Consider the following 22,862-nt stretch of genomic DNA (forward strand, 5'->3'; position numbering starts at 1 on the left):
TAATTAAAAGATAGATAAAAAAATACATTTAAGAATTGTATCAATATTTAGATATATTTGTAAAAATATATCTGTCAAATGTATCTGTATCTAAATCTATTTGAACAGTATCTTTTAACAGCTATGATCCTTATTAATTACTTATTAGAAATATCAGGTTACAGAAATGCTCGAGTATTATAGATAAGGTGATTCAAAATAAATAATGGCCCTTAGGAAAATTACATGGAGTGAGAAAGTTGGTATGTCAATATCTCGAACCCATCAAATATGGCTAAGACCTTAAAAAAATATTAATATTATATTTCCTTCCTATTTTACCTGTTGAATATCATGAATAAATCAAGTTTTTTAAAAAAATTAATAAATTATTAGTTTATTGAATATTTAAGATTAATCATTAAAATAAATATTTTGAATTTAAATATATTTCTTAATTCCATTTATATATAAAATATGAGTGATGTAATTAATATGACTAGAAAATTCATAAAGAGAATTACACTAGAGATTTAAAAATCAATTTATTTTCAAGTAAATCTTTATTAAAAATAAAAATTTGAAATGAAATTTAAAAATTATAATATATTTTTAGCCTAAAGCAAGGAATTTCACTATAAGTTTAAATACTTGTTAGAAATTGAATAAAATTAATATTATATGACCAAAATTTTAAGTAATAACAATAAAGACTAATTTATCACTTAAATATGATTGTAGGTAGATTATAATTCACATAAAGGATTCACTTAGTTTAAAGAAATTGCAATAAGTGGAACATATCTATATATTATTTTATTTTAAATCATAAGGACAATTTTATCCTTATTTGTATAACAAATTATGGTATATGAATAAATATTATTTTAATATTACATATTTTTAATCTATAAGAATTAATATATTATATTGATGTTCTTTTAAAAGAGCTATTGGATAGAGTATACTTTTTATTTAAATGATTCTATGCAGCAGAGGTTTCAGATTTTTTAGGTAACAGTATACTGTGAATATTAGGTAAGACTCCTCCTTGAGCAATAGTTACTCCGCATAACAATTTGTTTAGCTCCTCGTCATTTCTGATAGCTAGCTGCAAGTGTCTCGGTATTATTCTCGTCTTCTTGTTGTCTCTTGCCGCATTACCTGCTAGCTCCAATACTTCAGCGGCTAAATATTCCATCACGGCTGCCAAATATACAGGGGCCCCAGCTCCTACTCTTCTTGCATAGTTTCCTTTTCTCAAAAGTCTATGAATTCGTCCAACAGGGAATTGAAGTCCGGCACGATTCGATCTACTCTTTGCTTTGCTCTTAATCTTTCCACCTTTGCCACGTCCAGTCATTTTTATATAATTTAAGTTATAAGATTTTAAAAATAAATTGTAAAATAATATTATGGTTGAATTCTTTTATTTATATAGGCAAATTTATGTGTTATTTTTAAACAGCCAATCATAAAAATGTATTTGTTATTTGTTTGTTAATAATTTAATTTATTTCTAAGCGAAAGTGTTAGTTTATTAGTTTCAATGGCCTATCCAAAATTTTGCTAAAGGGGGGAGGGAAGTGAATTTTTTTCCTATAAATTTTATTGGAATTATAAAGGTCACTTTGGTAGGCCTTTAGCTATATTATATTTTTATAAAAATAATTTTAGAATTTCACTTTTTTTTATTAAAATGATTTTTTGGAAAGATTTTGAAATATATTCGCTATTTTAAAAAGTTATTTTTATTTACAAATTTTTCTATTAAATAGTTCCATATAATATTGCATTGTTTTAGTTATTTGAGGAGAAGAGGGTGTTTAGAGGGATAATTTTTATAGCTTAAAATGATATTTACTAGAACAGGTAAATTTGCAATAAGGGATCCCCCCCCCCATTGATTCACTCCTGCTGGGTTTAGTGTAGTATCAACACAAGAAGGTAGAGGGTGAAAGAAAAAAATAATACAGAATTGGCATCAAATTCAAATCATGCCAGAATATCAAAATATTAGATTTGCACTTAAATTTTATGCCTTACTTATTAATTCGTCGATCAATTTAGCCATAACAATCAAATAGAATAAGATAAATTATAATAAAATTGAAATGGTGTTTATCAAAATTCTTAACAGATATCATTTACAAGAGAAAAAAGGAGGGGGTGAGGTTTAAATCTTCCACCCCCGCCCCCCACCCAATATACCTTCTACTGTTAATCTTACCCCCTCCTCCCTTTTCTCTTCCTTACTGTTTATGTTAATTAATTTATTTTTGTTTATACATCCTAGATAAAAAGAGGGTTATCCTAAAATATGCCTATTCTCGTAAAAATTTTTGCAGAGATGATCATGGCAGCTGTTTTTTTATATGACTATAATTATTAATTTAATTTGATATATTTTTAAATTAGAAAAATAATATCCATAATAAACTGTCACTATTTTAAGAGAACGGGCTGGAGTCACCCTCCGGGTTTAAAAGACCTGATAAGATTCCGGTCTTTGGTCCAAAGATCTAACTGCGTTTGTCCTCATATAAATATGTAAATATTTTCCATAAACAAAAAGAGTTTTTTTAAACAAGTGTCCATTTTACTTAGGTATTAAATATAAGTCTGCAGGTATGAGGCAAAATGATTTCCGGGTTAGGACGGATAAATTGTGCAAATTTACTGTCGGAGTAAGTTTGAATTCTTTTTTTAAGCCCTTTATCTTTATTTTAATAGATAAATAGGTCCATAAACCTGTTAAAAAAATAATCGTCACCCTGGCCTACAATTAATATTTGGCACCTAGTTCAAAATTAATCTTGTTAAAATAAATATCTTATTTTATAGCAGAATTAAATATGAAGAAATTTTATTTGACAATGCAATGTTATATTATAAAATTCAAAATCATAAAATACATTCCTTTTTATTTACAATTTATAATGGGGGAAAATAAATTGGAGGCCACGTGTCTACTATCCGCTTATCCCCAAAAAATATTATTTACTTCCTACTTTTAAGAATAATAGTTTTTTTTTAAAATGGGTTCAATTTCCTTTCTTTGATTTGGCATCGATTCCAAACTCTTGATTATGATGCATGTATCCGTAAAATATAGTATCTGACGATTCTTAAATAGTATAGAGGGCGTTAATTCGAATCTAACTAATGTGTAAATTTACCTTGATAAAAAATTCTACCCAATACTCGCTACCTACCTTATATTTTTTAAATGATGGTTGTGTAATACCATTAATTTTGATGTGAAAATGATTTAAATCTAATAACATAAACTTATCAAAGATAAATACGCCGCAGGAACTGAACTAATTATTAAAGCCCATTCAAACATCTAAGACTTAATATATTAAATTTGAGTCAGATATTGAATAATACACTAAATTTATCTTTAAACCGTTATATATTATTATCATGTTACACATTGTAAATAACATTATTATTTTATTTTTATGTCCTTAATATAAAAAAACATAAAAATTTATAAATTTTACCAAATTAATAAAATTATGTAATATGATGACCAAAATTTTCCATAAATTTTTTTAAAGTTTCGTTAAAATCATCCAAATAAATAAATTTTGAAAAAAATGATTTAACACTATTTTATTTTTACATCTAAAAATAGCTTGTTATTTTGCCCATCAAAATTAATAAATTTATCCGTTTATATTTAGCACAAAACCTAAATTAAAAAAGAAATTAGCGTTAAATAATTATATTTATATTAAATAAATGGCTGCTATGATTATTCTGCGTTTAAACTAAGACAAATTTGAAGATACAAACTATAATAGCTTATTTTAAAGGTTTCATCAAGATCGCCTTCTTCGTTTAATTTTCTACCTAATTTGATAAATTTTGGTAATTCCTCGCTAAAGACACCACAAAGGTTTTGAGAAATGGAATTAATATAACATTTTCCATGTCCGCATATTCATTAATTTTTTCAAAAGTTCGAATGAACAAATCGCAGGGATATTTTTATTGGCTCGGGCAGAAAAATCAATGCACAAGCACTTCCTGAGCAACTGGAAATCCAAGTCATAAGAATGATACCATCTGGTTTTGTGCTGTTACTTCAACTTAAATGATTTGACTACTCAAGGCTTATAGGATATGACCCCTTTTTTTCAGGGTTTTTGATGTTTATTTAAATAAATATAAAAAAAATTAAGATAAAATTTTTTAGTTTTATTAAAAATGATGTAATCAATTTAATATTCAAAGAAATAATTTTGGGGAAATCATCCTTATATAATAAAATAATTTAAAAAAAATTGCACAGTATAATCGCGCTAAGGTTACATTATTATTTGTATTATAATTTATCAACTATCCTACCTTTTTTTTGTAATTTTATATATATTTATGTTATATTATTGTTGTCGTTATATGGCGTAATATATGTTTATAACGTCTAACTGTATTATAAAAGATTTAAACTAGAGATCTGCAAAAGTAGGCCAGGCCTGTACCCGGCCCAAGCGGGCTTCAGGCCGGGCTCGGGCCTAATTTTCTTTTAAAAAATCGGGTTCGGGCCGGGTTGAGCCTTGGAATATTTTTAAAATATAATTAAATTTATCAATTTTAATATTGAATTTTTTATGTAAAATAAAAATATTTGAATTTATTTATAGAACTAGACGCCATATAACGTATGTCTTTTATTTTGAGTAATTATAAAAATTAATTTCTATAGGGCCGGTAAATTTTATTAAAAACATTTCGGGTTCGGCAAAACTTTTTAGAAAAAGTTTCGGGTTCGGGCCGGGTCGGCAAATCTTTTTTTAAAAAAAATTCAGATCGAGCCGGGCTTGAAAAATAAGGCCCGATGCAGATAACTAATTTAAACTATCACAAAATCTAATTCAAAGATCAATCATTTTCATTTCTAGAGTCGGTTTATTAAAACAATGAATTATATAAGGGATCCAAACTAAACACTGTTATTTAAAAAACCTAAATTGTACCCTAAACCTCTTAAGCGTTCGGTTTAACGATAATAATTAATGATCAGCTTTGACATTGATAAGTAACTATAATTATTCTTATATATGATTGCATATTGTTAATTTGACAGTGTCCATTTTCAACTAAACAAATTTGCATATGTAAAAATTCTCAACCATTGAATTCATATAATACCTTATTCCTTATAAGATATAATTTGATTGAAGTGAATCTTGAAAATATTCTAAATTATTAATGACGGTATATTCATCTTAAGAGATAAGTTTGTAGGTAAAAATGTTCGAACCGGGGTTTAGGGGTTCAAATTAAACTAATTTTAATAATTTTTTAAGAACCGAACCGTTATTTTTTATCTGAACCTAAACCGATAGTCGTTATGAATCGAATACGTGACAACCTTTTCCAACCCCCCCCCCCCCCACCAATCTGGAATTAAGATTATTCCGCTTCGATCGCGCAATATGTTACCATACAAGCATTACCTCACTTTCTTTCTCTCTCTTATCTCGAATACAAGAGGCAACAAAAACTTATTTAAAATTGTGGTATAATTATTAGTTAATTTAATTCGAACGAAATTACATTTATATTTTTAAACAGGAGGTACCCCTACCATTTAATATAAAAACCTAGTAACCCTGGGTGATATAAATGAAGAAGAAATTTAGCAATTAAGATTTGTATTTAGATAACCTGAGAAATTTTACTTTCAAGAAGGCCTAGAAACCAAAACGTACTCAGCGAATACTTAAAATTCTAGAACGAGTGCGCGCTCTATATAATAAAAAAATATTTCCTATTTGAGCAAGCCCTTAAATAAGAAATAAATAAATAGAATTGACATTTTGTAGTTAAATCGGAGTAGTATTACATCCTGACCTGAATGATGAGAGTGTCAAAGATGTACGCTTGTTATTAACATAATATTTTATCGCTATGCACTTTAATAGAGAAGACCCAAACTAACGGAAATGTTACTGTAAGTGGGAAACATGGTAAAGCCATCGTGCTATTTTTTCAACTTTAAAAAATCTGATTTTTGCCTGAAATACTTCGTACAATTTTGCTATGAACATAATAAAATTTCTATTCATTGTTTTTTTTTGCACAGATTTTTTTTATACAAATTTAAAATGATTCAAAGTTATACTTACGGGAAAAATTTTTTTGGGAAGGTAATTCCAAGCATGTTAGAAATACATTTCCGGTAAAATCAGATCTTCAAATTTTTTTTTAAAAAAAAAGTGTTCAAAAAAAATGAATTTTCGTTGGGAAAAAAAAAATAATATAATGGCTTACAACGTTCCCACTTTAACAATGTTTGACTTGAAAAATTATTTTGTAAAATATTCAATATAAAATTTGCAATCTAATTTTTAAATAGTTTAAAGTTTTCAAAAAAAAAAAATCACGAGATTATGCCCGTTTTATTTTGAAATAATTATATTTATTTCAAAATATAATCATAATTTTTTCTTGGCGTTTTGCTTGAGATGTAATAGAAATTTTTCCATGTCTTGCAAGGTAATCTTGTTTTTGATATCATCCTATATATAAAAAAAATCGATATATAACTTTGTTATTTTATATTATCATAAAAGGGATGGGAGCTCAACTCCAAAAACATTACTATTTTTTTAATTTTGTTTTTGATCCGAACCAAACCACATATTTTTGTGAATTAAAAACTCCCCTTAATTTTATTCGCTCGACTAATGGCGATGTCCGTGGGTAGGGAAGTCTTATCGGTCGAGATTAATTGTTTCTCAGAATCGTCTGGCGTAAGTTTAAACGGGTCGCTATCGTCAGATGGAGAAGGAAATCTGTTATATTATTTTGTGTATTTATATTTAAAAAAATGCACATTTGCTTTCTAATTGGATGAAAATTATGCGTACTTTTAGTATATATTTTCCTTTCCTTTCATCGTGGTAAAAAAAATATATATCAATAAATAAAAAGATTATGGGTAAAGAAATTACTTTTTAGACGGATCCGTTTCTGTCAACTTTTTACCATCTTAAAAAAAATAAATTTTATTTAAATTTAAATAGAGATACAAGTTAGGGGTAAATGGATCGGGGGTTATTTTGGACCAAAAGAAGTGGGGTAAATTAGAACATAAAGAATATTGTACATAAATTTATATTTTTATAAAAAAAAAAAATCGATTTCAAAATATTTTTGTAATTAGCTGTTGCATACCATCCTCTTTAGATTTAGACCCGCGTTCTGGTATTGTAGAAGGTTCGTCAAAGCTTGAGCTAAATTTCAAAAAAATAGAATGGAATTCGATGAATATTAAAAAAAATGTCATAAATATTTTGAGTGGCATCCACAAAAATACCGACCCAAGATAAACAACCTCCGAAAAACACCAGGTTAAGCTTATAAATCGATTTTTTATTTTTTTTTACAGAGAGAGCAGATCTCAAATTAAAAATTTATTATCATCGTTTTTAAAAGTGACGTTTTTAGTAAATATATAAAAAATATTATATCATTTAGAATTACCAAACTTATCTTTCACATATCTGGGTTGATAACTGTTACATGTTTGTAACTGTATATTTTACTATACTTTTTTATTTTAGAAGGTTTAAGGCGATCATTTTTTAGTAACGATATATTATATTGTATTAATATATTATATGTTGTAAATTGGATAACGTGATTTTATATGTTTTAGATAATGGATTTACGTTGTATATAAAAAAAGAAGATGTATTATTTTTCATAAGTTAAGTTTTTATAATAAAGAATCGTTTTAAAATCTTATATTTAAATTAAATTCTTTATATTAGCTAAATTCAGACTAATTCCTATAAATTCTAACGTACAAGTCAAGAATAAAGATTATTATTAACATGAAGGTTCTCAAAAAGTCATTCCTAGAAAAATAATTAAAAGTAATGCATCTTTCAGTTTTTTATTAAATATCAGATCGGTGCCGATATTTATCGTTTCCCGTCATAGCATATTTGTTATATTATAAATGAGATTATTAATTTTGGGGGGAAAGGGGATAACATAAAAAATTAGTCATTAGTGATCGGGTACCTAACATCGCCTAGGCCACTAGAAACGGAAAAATTTTAAAAAGGTTTCCTCTTTCTCGTTTTGCCCATAGTTTACAGTTGGTCAACACTTTTCGTGAAAAATGAATATCACATTTTTCATGATATTAGTTCAAAGTATATAGTTGGGTAATTAAATTACTATGTTTTTTTAGCCGTTTAAACCAATTTTTTGGGTCGCTAAAAAATCGGCTAAACCAAGCTTTTAGCAAAACTAACACTTTGGCCTCGGAGGTTATTCTTAAAAAGAGAGGAGCTCAAATTTGGAAAAAAAAAATTAATATAAATTAGAACGCCCATTACCCAACTATATAGTTCAAGGATAGATGATAAATGGTCAGTTTTGTATAGATATTTAAAAAATGTTGGACGGTGAAACCCTAATTATTTTATTTTTTTTAAAAAAAATATTAATGCATATCTATTCTATTTATAACCTGGAGGATATATCCGAATAGCTGTCTAATTTAATTTTTCGCTCGCTTGCCCGTGGCCCATTGTCTAAATGTCCTTAAAGATTTCGTTTTTAAAAAAAAATAATAATTAAATATCCAATTTAATCAAATTTAGCGGTAACATTCCATTCAGCATAACATGGCATTGTGCAACGCGATTATGTATTTTTTTTTTAAAAAATAGAAGTTTAATTATAAGTACTTCTTAACAAAAAAAAAATCTTAAAAACTCACGTAGAATCCGGGGTAATCCGGACCTACCAACGTAGGTCAAAAAAAAAATTTGTAAAAAAGAAAGAAAGAAAAACTTTATTAAAAAAGAAAAGTTTAAAATTTAAAGAAATAAATAAAAAAAAATATATATTACTCTCAGTTATTTTATTTTTCTCGACGGCATATGAAACGTTATTCGAATTACTGGTTGAACCATCGCTGCTAGAATGTGAACTGTCCGACGAGGAAGATTGACTCGAAGTGTCGGAAGATGCGGATGATTGACTTCGATTAAGTTTACCCTTCTCATTTCCTTCGGGGCCCTCATTCCTCTTCTTATTTTCGTTAAATTTTTTGGGAAAAATAAATTTCACCCGAATCCCAAGAAAGTTTTTACGAACAAATTAGTTATTTTTTTAAAAAATTATAATTTTGTTTAATTTTTATTATTATATATATTTTTTTTAAAAAAATAAAATAAATAATAGTATATTACAAACAAATTAAAAATTAAATATCGATGACGCAGTAACAATTTCCGCGGGCGTTATAAGAGCGATGCGATTTCGCAAAAAAGTATATCGCGTTATTTAATTTGGTTACATATAAAATTATATTTTTTTTAAAAAAAAAAGTAGCAGAATGACAAAAGACATACAATGTTAGGAAGTATAATATATATATGGTTTTTTTTTAAAATATATAAAATTTTTCAAAAAAAATCATTAAACCGGCATTAACCAATAGGAATATAGCAAAGAATCCAGAAAATATCGGTCGGCAAGCGAATAGTTTTTTGAGGCGAAGTGTATATATCATAATATTAAAAAAATATAATTAATTCAAGTAATATAAATATAAAATTACCTTCTTAAGGATAATGATAATTTTTTTATGGGGTCGTTATCGAAATTTAGGGAGAAAATAATTTAAAAACTTCATCATTATCAATCTATTTAAAAGTATATATGTTAGCGTCAATATGTTTTTTCCGGGGGGAATGTGTTATTTTTACAATTTTAAATCATTTTTTGAGCGCGTTTTTATAAATTTAAAAATCAGATATTACCGGGAAAGTATTACAGCAGGTTTAGAATACCTATGTTAGGCCGCATTCACAGTGGTATCCGATCCGACACGATTTAACAGCTGATCGATATATAAATCGGTTTATGAGAATCTATTTTTCTTTATTAAAACCAATATTTATTAGGTTATTATCATGGATAGAATTAAAGATAAAATTAATATTTAAAAAAAAAATTGATCTAATAAACAGATTTTAAAAATCAATCAGCTGTTAAATCGTGTCGGATCGGATCCCACTTTGAATGCGGCCTTGTAAATTGTAAATAATTTTGCCGTTAACCCTTAAATCATTTATAATTTATTTTAAAAAAATCTACGGAAAAACAAATATTAAATTATATTAAGTTCAAAAGTTCATAGCGAAAACGGTAGGCTTTCCAAACATGATGGAATACATTTCCCGTAAAATTAAATTTATAAATTTAAAAAAAAACGCGCTCAAAAAATTGAAAGTGGGAAAAAGTAACGCATTTGCTGGGAAAAACACATTAAAATTTTATTAAAAAATTACCGAATAAATAGGTAGCCCTTAATTTTACCCGATTTTAAAATTAAATACAAAGAAATCATAAAACAATTAACCGTAGCACGGGCACGGAGATGGCTATAGGATTTGAGCTTTAGTCGGAGCCATTCCAGGCTTCCTTGTTCCGATTCGCCAACGCTTTCCGCGTTTAAATGACAAAAAGCCTTCTCGTAATAATCCAAAAAACGGAATGGGTCAACCTCATCGGTTTCATCGTCGACCGAATCTTGGTGGACCCGTTTCGGAGCGTCTTTGTATCGGCACTTTTTATTGGACGGCGATGGGATGACGTCATTGTCCACGTACTCTTTTTCCAACCTGTCCATCATAAATTATATAAAGTAGTGAAGGCTTCATAAGTTAGGCCATGGTTACATCGCATAGAGCGATGGACAATCCAATATATAAAATTTTGATAATTAAAATGTTAGCAACGAAGAACAAGGATGTTCATATAAGTTTCTTTTCAGACTCATTTTTTTTTTGCCATTTTTGGGGGTCTAAATATTATTTTTTGTTAAAAATTATTGGCAGAACAAAAATCGGTAAAACATATTTACCTCGGGTGATTGAGTGGAATTTTTATTTGTTTAAAATGAGATAATAGAATCTCTTAAGTTTCCAATAATACAATAGAAAAGTATTTTTTAAAAAAATGCGTTGACAGTTGAACATTTTGAGGGGCATAGGCATAAACAGGGACCAATTTATGGGCGGCCCATCGAGCGCGAGGTATTTTCGGACAGGGGTGGGTACGGACTCCTCTCCGAAAATCGATTTCGATTAAGTTTCCAGTTATCAAAATTTCCGCTTAAAATAGAGTTCAAAATTCCTGAACCCGTTCTTCTTTCAATAAACCCAAATAATATAAACAATATCCATTAGATGTCAGATAATTCCCTCCGGCTCTAAAAGATAAGATATGTATCGTAAAAAATAAGAATTCAATTGGTAAATAGCAATAGGTGGGCCGATACAGTTAAGAAGTCACGCTATATCTACCATTCTCAATAATTCGAAGATCGTTATTAAATACAATATTTTAAATATGATATAATTTGTAAATTAATTAAAAAGACATGTTATATTTTCTCTCTAAAAAAAGCTGTTAAAAAAGGAGGGGAGGGGGTGGCAGTGAATATAACTGCTAAATTGTCCAGATACCACGTAATCTTAGAAAGCGCAGTGTAATTTAAATCCCACCCCACCTCCCCACCAGGATCCAATTTAAAAAATAATCCTCTTTATTAAATAACCCGTCTCCATCATATGGCTAGCCTACCAAATATCTTCGCAATCTATTTCAAAAAAAATAAATACATTTTTCCGCGCGTCAGCAATGTTTGTACCAAGTATTGTTTCGCGTTTTTATGATTCGGTTCGTTATGGAGCGCTTGATCGAAAAAGGAGATGGCCTTATCCAGACATGGATTAGGCACACTGGCGTATCTAAAATCATTGTTTTTTATCGAAATATCAATGATTAACGGTCATAAACAAAATATCCTTTTTTCTCATTCACCATTTTATTTTTATTCTATTTCTTTCCTTTGGGTAAGCTGTGCTGATACACAAATTTTCCACATATTCGTAGAAAATGGATATTAATTTTATATTTACAAGCCCATAAAAGAATCAACATATATGCAAAAATTCCTAACTATATTATGGGGAAAAAAAACAATAAAACGCTTTAACTTTTCGTTTCTTCACGACCAAAGCGAAATTTGGTGCATTTAAAACACGAATAGCGGTATTTTGGATATTATTTTTATCCCCTCAAAAGGCAGTGTTGTTAAAAAAGTCCAAAAGGCCAGAAAGATATCAGCCAGAATAATATTATTGTAAGCCTCAACATTTTACTCGTAGATGGCAGAGGTTTTTAACGTCTATTAGCCAAAGTGTTAAACGGTTCGTTTTGAGCCGATTTTTAAAAACGGCTAACTCAATATTTTAGCCAGATGAATATTGCACTAAGCCTCAAGATTTCGACAATAAATGTCTGGATCCTTGTTCCTTCTATGAACAAAAATCTTCAGGCTTGGGTAATATTTGTCTGGATGAAGTGTTAAGTTAGCCGTTTTTAAAAATCGGCTCAAAACGAGCCGTTTAACAACACTAAGCCAAACCTCGATACCTACATAATATTTCTTTGGGCTAAAAACTTAAATCGGGTCGTTTTTTTAAAAATCGATCCTGGCCTTTTTAACAACCCTAATTGATTGCCAAAAATATTTTGGAACAACAAATATTGGAAGATCACAAAATTGAAGATTTTTTTCCCCCGATAAAAAATTTTTTTCATGCATATCACAAAATATTTACTTAATAAAAAGGGAAATAAAATTTGATCAAAAATCCCATTTGAGCTTTCTCGAAAAAAAAAGTTCTATTTTAACTCAGAAAATAGGTTTTAAAATAAGCGTGTAAGGAGGGGGGTAGTTGACCCGGACAAAGGAAATTTTTAAAAATCCTAGGTACATAATTCTTTACTCCCCCCCCCCTTCCTCAAAAAATTCCCTTCTCGAGATTGGTGACATTTCGCTTACAGTGCTCCTTTGGCCACTAGCGCGTCTACGTTTGAGGGGTCTATGGAGAGCGCCTTGTTGTAGCATTGATTAGCTTCTAGATTGCTAGATTGATTGAAGCATTCGATACCCTTTTTAAGGCTTCATGTGGTGTTATTTTTTTTAAAATGTACATGTATATATACATAATTTTAAATAATAAGACGTGTGGTCGTTTACTATACTCTGCTAAAAACAAACAAAACCACACACTTATTATTATTTAACTTTTTAGATTTTAAATAAAGTACATCTTACTATAATAGTTATTTTCTTATGAGTTAAATTTAGTTTGCTTTTTGTTTCTGTTTTAATTATGTTATTTATACATATTATAGTGCGAACAAATTGAGACTTTCAAATGCTGTGTTGCATGCGCAAATAATGCATTTTAAATGGCCTCGTGCAAATTGATAAAATTACCGTTTTGCGTTAGCAACCATTTAAAAAAACGCAAATAGGTTTTCTTTTTCATTACTTTTATTTATTCTTCACTTCGTAATTTTATAAATGTAATATAAATAACTTACTTATAATCCTACAAAGGAATATTTAGAAATTAAAGAAATAAGAACGCAGACGATAATATAATTTTCGAAGACAAATCCTTTTTTTCAAATTTTTTAAAAACTTATTTAAAATTTTGAATCGACGGATATTAAATAAAAAGATAACCTCAATTTAAACAATGGACGCGTTACGTTTTTTTTGTAAACGCTCAATTTGTGCGCACTATTAGTCTTTGGATAAAACGTTTACCTGGAGGAATGGGTTAATGGTATACGATGTTGTTGAACGTTATTAATTTTTTTTATTTTAGAAAACGTCTAAATTATTTCATACAAGTGCTCACAAATTGAGCGGATGCGTTTAACGTTTTTTTTTCTTTAGAAAAGGCTTCCATTTTTTTTTCAAAATGAAGAAGTTGTTTTTATTCATAACATGCGATTTTTTTTAAAGCTAATTTCCATTGTTTTTAACACACAAAAAAACGTATGTTTGCAACCTTACCATTTCAAAATGTATTATTTTTAAATATCTACATACAAATTTTTTTTTAAAATGCAGTGTAGCTTCAGAGGTAAAAATGTTAATCAAGAAATAGCACCAATGGGCACCAGCTTTGTTAAAAGGTCCGATTATAGATTATTTATAGCTGGCAGAAATGCTTGGACATCTTATTTGCCAAATCTTAGATTGCTTACATAATAATAATTTTAGGGCCCGTTTTGAAAAAATCGACCCAAATCGGGCTTTTTAACAACACCAAAGGACACCACGAAGTGGGGCACAAAAGATCGGTATTTCGATTCCCGGCGGGATCTATTTGTTCCCTGAAATTAACCTATTCAAATAGATAGCTGGGGGTGGGGGTTAGAAAGATCTTAAAAGGATACAAAGTAGGGGTAGAGCTTAATATTAAAAAGAATGTGTTATTGCATTTTAATAAAAGTTTGTGTTGACTGATACCTGCATATCATTTTACCCTCAAGGATCTAAGCCAGGAAGAAGGAGATAAAAAAATCGGCCTCTCTCACCTACCCCCCCCCCCATTTTTATTTTAATAGTGTACGCTACTCTAACCCCTATCTTTCTTAACCGCTCACATTCATAGTTAGCACGAATTGGCGGCGATGTTAAAACAATGTATACCGCATTTTTTATGTTATTTTATTTTTTTACATATTTCGCCATGAAATTCGAGCTAAATGTGAATGTAGGGAATCTAGGAAAATAATTCCCCGGGAAATTCTGGTTTATTAAGATTAGTGTTGATAAACGGCACGATTTATTTTTAAAAACGGCTAACTATTCAGAAAAATATTATGCAAGCCCTAAAGATTTTGCTCATAGGTGACACAAAAGTTTGGACATCTATTAACGAAATCTCGAAGCTTATATTTCTGGCTAAAATAATAAGTTAGCCGTTTTTAAAAATCGGCTCAAATCGAGCCGTTTAAATTTACTAAATTAATATAATATAAAAAAAAAATCCCTTATAAATATATCCACGAAATTTAAAAATTTTCAAATAAAAAATGTTTAAAATTTTTTTAAGAAAATTCAATTCTGGGGGGAAATTATTTTGAATTATTATCTGGGATTTTTTTTTTATCGGGGAATTATTTTCCGCTTACCGAATATGGGGTAGTTCTAACCCCGTATATCTCTCTAACCATTCCGTAAGGTACCCAGCTCGCGGTTAGAAATATTTCCGGGTTAAAAAGAAATTTCAAAAATATTTTCGTCCAATAAAAAAAATTTAAATGAACATTCTTACAATTGACAATAAAAGCATATAATTTTTAAAAAAAATTTAATGTTTTTTTTTGGTATAAAATTTTTTATTTTTTTAAACAATTTATAAGCTAGCGCGTATAGAAGAAAGAAAGAAAAACACAGTTTGCCCGAATTCGCGTCTTCTACGCCGCGAATTCGAGCTAACTGCGAATTCAGCGTCAAAATGGTTAACTAGTTTTAGCGTAACTTTTGGATATACCAGCTGTTCGTTAGAAAAATTTTCTCAAACTAATTTGACGAAATTGACAAATGAATCGATTTATCAAAAGAAAAAAATTTATAATTAATTTGAATACTATATACATCATAAATATATTTATACGAACATTTCTAATGCCCAAGACTTTGCTTGTCTTTGCTTCAAAATGGCGCTAAAATTTTGACAATCTTCCGGTATGGATATCCTTTTGGAGAGAGATATTAAGAAAAATAAACAAATAATTTTGTTTACGAATTTAGAAAAATCTAGAAATTCGACAAAAAAAAAATCTTCGAAAAAATGATTTAACATATTTTTTTGTATTTCGTTAAAATTGTAAATACCTTGGCATTCGGTTCGTTCTTGGCATTCGTTCATTAAAAAATAGAAATAAAGGCACGTTAATTACTATAACTTGGGTTCGGTCTATATAAAATCTGATAATGGTTTTAATTTTTATGAAATCCATTTATTTTCCGCCCCTTCCAAGTTTCAAATTAAAAGGAGATATCTAGGCTGGGCAAAATTTTTAGGAGCCGCGGTTTAACGGTCCAGAAAACCCGTATAAAAAAATCTCTGTATAGAGCACTTCTAATTTTAAAGTGAAAACAAACGATCAGAAAATTAAAACATTCAACATTAGATACATATATATATAATTAACTTATTAAAGGAATCGAAGAAGGTTAGATGATTATTGTAAACGTTGAAGTGCCTGGCACCGAGCTGATTGGTTACTAATTGGATCATATTCCTCAGACAATTCAAATTGGAAAACGACGGGTGATTCTCCAAAAGTTCCTTGTAAGATTTTGCATCCCCTTCCATCCGCGAATCGCCCGTATCTTCGACAACATTTTGTCCTTTCGACGGTGAATTCTCCTGATCTTTTGATTCCGACGATTCTGTCGCGCTATTTTGGTCACCCCTTTCAACGATTTGCCTGTCGAAATGAAAGCGCTTTGATTTTAGATTTATCTCATGTTCGTTGGTCTCGAATAAGCTTTTTGAAAGAAAATATAAAAAAAAATGAATATTAATATTCGTGAAGAGTAATTTAATTTTAGCTACTTGTTATTTCCCAGTTGGGTGGACCTGATGTATTAGTAAAAGATATTCGTTAATATCTATTATTAAGTTTGTGATAATTGTTTAGTATGAACCAAAAATTTTAAAACTCTCTCTCTATCCTTCCCGTTTTTGATATAGGGTAGTTTTTCGATATTATGATAAATATGGCTTAATTAACCTTTTTTTTGAGGAATGAATCAATTATTTATAATAAAATATTACACAAAAAAAAGGATTGATTATGTCTAAATTAGATAAGTTTATTATTTAATAACCATTGTATGATTGTTTTTATAAAACCCAAATTCCCGAAAAACAACATTATAATACTTTCACGGACAGATTTCTTATCCTATCTTCTAAACCCCAAAAATGTCTCAAATTTAACAAGCAATGAAACCAAAATGTCAATGGAACTTGGCTAATTTAATATCTTCAAAATCTCTCATCTATCATGGTAAAATTCCAAGCTAGATCTAATCCGTTTAATATAATTTTGTTTTCCAATGATATAATTTAAAAAAAAAATGAATGATGGTAAGCAGGACCATTTAATTCATAATAAAACAATCAAGAGCGTCAGTAGAGTATTTTCATCACATGGAGTGTATTCCAAACTTAGGAATCGTTTAGAAAAATCAGTTTTCTTTTAGAACAAATTTAATATCAATGTCGAGTACATGAAAAGTTGCAATGCATTCCCAAAGTTTGGAATAAAAATTCGATCTTTTAATTTTAACCGCTAGATTTTGGAAGATATCATGATAAATCCTCTTACAAAATTGTATTGCATTGTTCTAATTATAATGAAAAATTATTTTTATGGTTTATGCTTAAAATAAAACAGATGTGTCTGTTATTTTGAATAAATTTTAAAGTGTTTATTTTTCTGGATGACAAACCTTGAACCCGAACTGAGTTCAGAAATATTTCACTGAACCAGAACCCTTTTTTAGAATGAGAGTTCACAGTCCTTAGAATATTAAATAATTTCTAACCACATTATTATGTCAAAAATTGGAAACAAAATAAATCAAGTATTTTTTTATCTAATACGTAATGATTACTAGTACAATTTAGAATTTTTCATATAATAATTATTCAGTTCTAAAATAATATTAATCTTTGTTTTTCCTTCAATAACGTATTTTGGTCAAATTTAGTAAATAAATTCTTTTTTAAATATTGATTATCACTTAAAAAAAAATTAAAATATTGGGGTGATTTAAATCAAATTGATTTTATATGCCAACACTACTTCCTTCACACTTTTTTATGGGAGTTTGAAGATTTATGTAGAGAAATGGAAATTAGTTCAAAAAAAAATTATAAAAATGTGTATAAAATTGGTATAGGTTAATTTTTTATAAAATATTGGCCAATCCTATATTTTTTTTCAAAAGATCAATATTGGCATCATTCTGATACCAATATTTAATATTGTTACAACCCTATTCCTGTAAATTTTGCCTATGGCAGAAATTTTTGGTCCTCTTTTGTAAAAATCTTGAAGCTTAGGTAATATATTTTTTTACTAATATCTTGAACAATTTTTTCAAAAAAATATCAGCAAAATCAAGGTTTTTAACAATACTACTATAGAATATGTATTTAAATTGCATCTATATTTAACAATAAGACTAATATAAAATGAAATTTAAACTTGTAGTAAAAGTTGATTTCAGAATTGGTCATTGGGCCTAGAAAATGATAACCAATGTTGCTTTCATCTTTAATCTTTTTGCTATAGCTGTCAAACCATTAAATATATAAATAATTAAGTGTTATATGGAAAATAAATAAATTTATGGTAACCTAATATATTAATTAACAAATATATGATAATAAATTACAATATTTATCTACACATATATTTTGTTTTAATATTAATTTTATCTTTTTTTTCTCTTAAATTAGATAAAACACACATATGATATAAAGATTTGCAAAATATTTTAAATAGTTAAAGTTATTAATTTAACTATAAAATTTGAGTGGGATCAGAGTGAACATCATTCAACAACATAGACATAATAAAAATTGGCTGATATTTAGTTGACTCTTCCACATTTTTGTCATTTTCATTAACTGGGATATAAATAATCTCTTTAAGAATGACTATAAATTAAAAAAAAATCAATAATATTTGATAATACAATAACCTTTTACTAAATTTGAACCATCAGTTGGTAATTTCTGAATTTTTTTCAAATCATCTTTTGGGATAAAGTCAATGGGACATATAGCCTTTGTGTTAAATTAGATAGGTTTAGATTCATAAACAAATTGTATTAACAACAAATGGTATAAATATTTAATAACTTTAATAGAAAACATAGAAACATCTGAAAAAACATAAGGACCGATTTGAAAAAATATCTGACAATTAACTCCTTTAAATGAGATTTCAGTAATTTTACATATAAAATAATCTAATTTTGGTTTTAAACATTTTGAAAATTGATCTATTATAGATTCAAGTGATAATTGTGGGTAGAATGTAGGCAAAGTAGGTAATATTGGAAATATATCTAAAATTTCATATAAAGTTTATACAAATATAATATGAAACTTTTGGCTAATGGCATGCGTATATTTTCAGAACAAGCATATGTATTAAATGAATTTAAATAATTTGATTTTGCTGTTTGAAACTTTATCACCTTTTTATTAAATCTTCTAAAATATTTTTATTAATACAACTAATGAGTAAATTTATACTCATAATCTGCATCAATATTTGCATCCATAAATAAAATTTTTTAAAAACCAATCCTTTAAAGGTTTTTTTTGACATCTTGGTTAATTGCTTCAGAACACCCAAAAATAAATGGGCAGCATCTGGGACTCCTAATTACTTATCTAACAATAATCAGATAAGCGAGCATTATGTATAATTCTGGATTATAATAAAACTAATTTTTTTTTTAACGAATATTATATTTTTATTCAATATATAGTTTTCTCACATATATATATAAAATATAATAAAATAAAATAATATTATATAAAAACCGAGGCGGGACTACAAGTTCCCAAAAAACATGCGTAATTATATTTTAAAATTGTGATTTGAAGGTTTTGTTTTAAAAAATAAAATTCTTTAGGTTCTGATGTAAGGCTCTTATCTTATCTCCTTTTTTTTAAAAAACTTTAAAGTTCCACTTGGCATATGTCCAAGGGAAGAGATAACAATCGGTGTAAAAATATAATTTGTGAATTTGGAATATTTCATTGTTTTTTTTCTCGGCTATACAACCGGATTAGAATTTAAATTTTTTGGGAAAGAGATACGCATGTGAAGTCCCAAATTAGGATTTCCCTAAAGACTAAGGCACGGAAGTTAAGCCATCTGGTCTTAAGCCATCATCTAACGAATAATTTGTAGGCTCCAGGATGTTTGCTAAATTAATTGCTGCATGCCTTGCATGCCTGCCTTGACTATATATACAATTTAGAACATGTCTCCCTTTGGAGTCAACTAATGTTTGTGGTTGAACAATGTTACATCCAAGTCGATGGCCTATGGCAACTCTTAATTGTTCATCTGATAAGAGGTTACTTAGGTTACGACTTGGTAATGCTTCCAACCATTCATAACCACTAGTACAGTCAGCATTCTATAATAGTTGAATATACTCCAAAGGGGGGTTTGATGAGATTATTTTAAAAATTTTTTTAATTAAAGGTTCGAAAATAGATTGGTTTTTTAAGATCGTGGGTAAGACAGCTTCAGGTGAAGCTAAAGATACTCAGGCTGTCAAGGCTGAGTTTAAAAGGTTATCTTTAGGAGAGATAAAAGAAGATATCATGGTGTTATTCATCAAACGCGATGCCAAAAATAAGGAAAGAGATAGAAGGTTTAAAGGATATAAATCTAAACCACCCATTTTCAAGGGTAATTGTGAGAAACCCCAATTAAATTCCAATTTAATATTTAAAATATTTTCTAATAAACTTCTAAAAAATTCATGAACACGATTAATAATTTCATTATTTAAAAAAAAGGAATAAGATCTAAAAATATGTACAATCTTTGGTAAAAATAAATATTTTTTTAAAAGAAAAAAGCTCTGGTGTGAAGGAATTTCGTTTAAAATAGTTTCAAGTCCTGATAAGCCTTCGAAAAATTTTTCCACGAACACCTCACAGTTGGAAAAACTGCTTAAAGGTGAACCTAGAAGATTAATTTCACTTTTTTTGATGATTTTAAACCCTTGGACTTTGAGAGTATTTGAATTTAAAAAGCTTATTTCCGATTTAGCTTTATTTAGAGTAAGGCCTATGTTTAGGGAATTCTTCTCTATATATTCTATTAGAGTATAAAAAAATAAAAGTCCACTTTGTTGTAGTTTTGTAATTTTGTTATATATTTATATATATATATAATGAGGCTATTATTACTTGCCACTACGGTTGCATTTAAAAAAGTTTTAAAAAGTAAAATTTTTATTTTTTAAAGGACGCATGTTGTTTTTTTATTTCATTACAATATTTATTTATTTTAAAAAATTATTTTTTATTTAATTTTTTTTCATAAATTATTAATACTCTCTTTTTTTTACTAATGGTGGAAAATCAATCTTAAATAAATATATATCTTTTAAGATAAATATTTTTTTTACATTAAATTTTCCTTTTTTAGGATCAATATGGTATTAGACCAGCGTCTACATGAGCGGGAGGGGTAGGACAGTTTGCATCCTATTTTTTGAGGGGGTAGGGGGTAGGCTGCTTTAATGGGGGTAGGGTAAATTTTTTGGGGGGTTATCTATTAAATCTTGAGATGAAATAAGGCAAAATTTATTGCTGTAAAAATTAATACTTTTATTATGGAATTATTTTAATACAATTCATCGACCAAATCTATATATTGCAAACAATCATACACATTGTTTTCCAAATAAACTATCCTTTTAAATGTAAAAGGTTTAGATATTTCAACAGCTCATAATGCCATAATAATTAATTCATTGTAAATAATAAGGGTTTTAATTGAATTTATTATCTAAAAAATAAATTCTATATATTCACAAAATATCGATAGTTGGTAGTAGAGATATAATTTAAGTTATCCTTTATAAATTCTTTGAAAAGAGTATCAATAAATTAAATAGGTAAAAATAATAATAAAAGACACCGCCGCCAGGCGGCGGTAATTTTTTAGAGGGATAGGCAAAGATTTTTGAAGGGGGTTTGCATCCAATGAAAATCCTGTAATTTTGAGATGAAATAGTACAAAATTTATTGCTGTAAAAATTAATACTTTTATTATAGAACTATTATAATACAATTCATCGATTAAATCTATATATTGCAAACAATTATACATATTGTTTTCCAAATAAAACTTTCTGCTATCCTTTTAAATTACATTTAAAAGGTTTAGATATTTCAGCAAGCTCATAAAATTATAATAATAAATTCATTGTAAATAATGGAGGATTTAATTGAAATTATTATCTAAAAAATATATCCTTTAGATAATTTTTTAGGGGGGTAGGCAAAGGTTTTTGAAGGGGGTTTGCATCCATTGAAAATCCTGTCATGTAGACGCTGGCCTTATTGTTTTGAATAATTTTAGGGCTTGAGGAGCAAATGATCCATAGGTGTCTGAGACTACCGGAACAAACAAAACATTATTAAGGTGGCTATATTTATTTGTTTTTGTATTTTCTAACGTGATGGAGTTGACAGAAAAAGATCTGGCATAACGATCTACACATGTATAATTCCAAGCTAGGGGTAAACCTTGGTTCCAAGGGTTCAGCGTCATTCCATCAGGTCTGAGAGTTCCAGCGTAGTATTTGTGGATTTCTAGATTCTATTGATAATCTAATTGACGGCATAGTACCTGGGTAATCTGCCTTTTGAGTAATGACAGTGTAAAGGATGGTGTCCCTATCGATATGAGTTTTTCTTAGTACATGATGTCGGCGTTATGATTTCACAGTCTAAACGCAGACATATAGCTATTCTAAGTTATTGGCTGGACAAGCCTAAATTAACTAGTAATAGTTTCTAACCAATCGTAATCAAGTTGTCATATGGCTGAGGTTAGAATTGATTTGAGAAAAGAGTTTGTGTAATTCTTTATACTTGGAGTTGGGTTTAGGTGGAGAATGAGAGATGGAGATTTTCTTTATACAGCTTTGAAATGTAAGTATTCGGTGCAATGCTGTATCAATAATCTCTTTGCCTTATAGAATTTGGATATGAGCAGCTTGGAGCATTTTTGCTCCATAGGTCATGATACCTTATGATGTGGATCGATCCTATCCAAGTTTCTAAGTGTGTATCGGAATTTAGCAACTGAGGATAAAAAGGCTGAACTGCTTAAGAATATGGGGGAATGGATACCTATATCACCTAGCGTTGGTGGAAAGGCATCTTGCA

The 22,862-nt window shown here is 28.4% G+C and overlaps 2 protein-coding genes across 3 annotated transcripts; both read right to left on the minus strand.

The window, feature by feature from the left end:
• Positions 1 to 846: 846 nt before the first annotated feature.
• Positions 847 to 1,434, minus strand: LOC135931781 (histone H2A). Its single transcript, XM_065469079.1, has one exon. It carries the CDS (start codon positions 1,340 to 1,342, stop codon positions 965 to 967), a length of 378 nt encoding a protein of 125 aa, XP_065325151.1. The 5' UTR covers positions 1,343 to 1,434; the 3' UTR covers positions 847 to 964.
• A 4,942-nt stretch (positions 1,435 to 6,376) lies between these two features.
• Positions 6,377 to 19,239, minus strand: LOC135931780 (uncharacterized). Of its 2 annotated transcripts, XR_010573157.1 has the most exons (18): positions 19,188 to 19,239; positions 19,039 to 19,145; positions 18,789 to 18,997; positions 18,629 to 18,713; positions 18,449 to 18,584; positions 18,130 to 18,216; positions 16,060 to 16,398; positions 15,523 to 15,600; positions 12,878 to 12,997; positions 11,649 to 11,777; positions 10,385 to 10,646; positions 8,868 to 9,048; positions 8,483 to 8,555; positions 7,174 to 7,232; positions 6,951 to 6,987; positions 6,867 to 6,888; positions 6,661 to 6,791; positions 6,377 to 6,514 (listed from the first exon to the last, which is right to left on the minus strand). XR_010573157.1 is itself a non-coding variant. In XM_065469078.1 (17 exons), the coding sequence occupies exons 1-17, from the start codon at positions 19,214 to 19,216 to the stop codon at positions 6,432 to 6,434; spliced, it is 2,145 nt and encodes a 714-aa protein (XP_065325150.1). In that variant the 5' UTR covers positions 19,217 to 19,239; the 3' UTR covers positions 6,377 to 6,431. The 2 variants fall into 2 exon arrangements, 1 of the variants encoding a protein (XP_065325150.1); XM_065469078.1 differs by lacking the exon at positions 6,867 to 6,888.
• Between the last annotated feature and the right edge of the window lie 3,623 nt (positions 19,240 to 22,862).

This window comes from Gordionus sp. m RMFG-2023, chromosome 1 (assembly GCF_954871325.1).
Source record: "Gordionus sp. m RMFG-2023 chromosome 1, tfGorSpeb1-WG-v2, whole genome shotgun sequence".
Taxonomy (NCBI): Eukaryota; Metazoa; Nematomorpha; class Gordioida; order Chordodea; family Parachordodidae; genus Gordionus; species Gordionus sp. m RMFG-2023.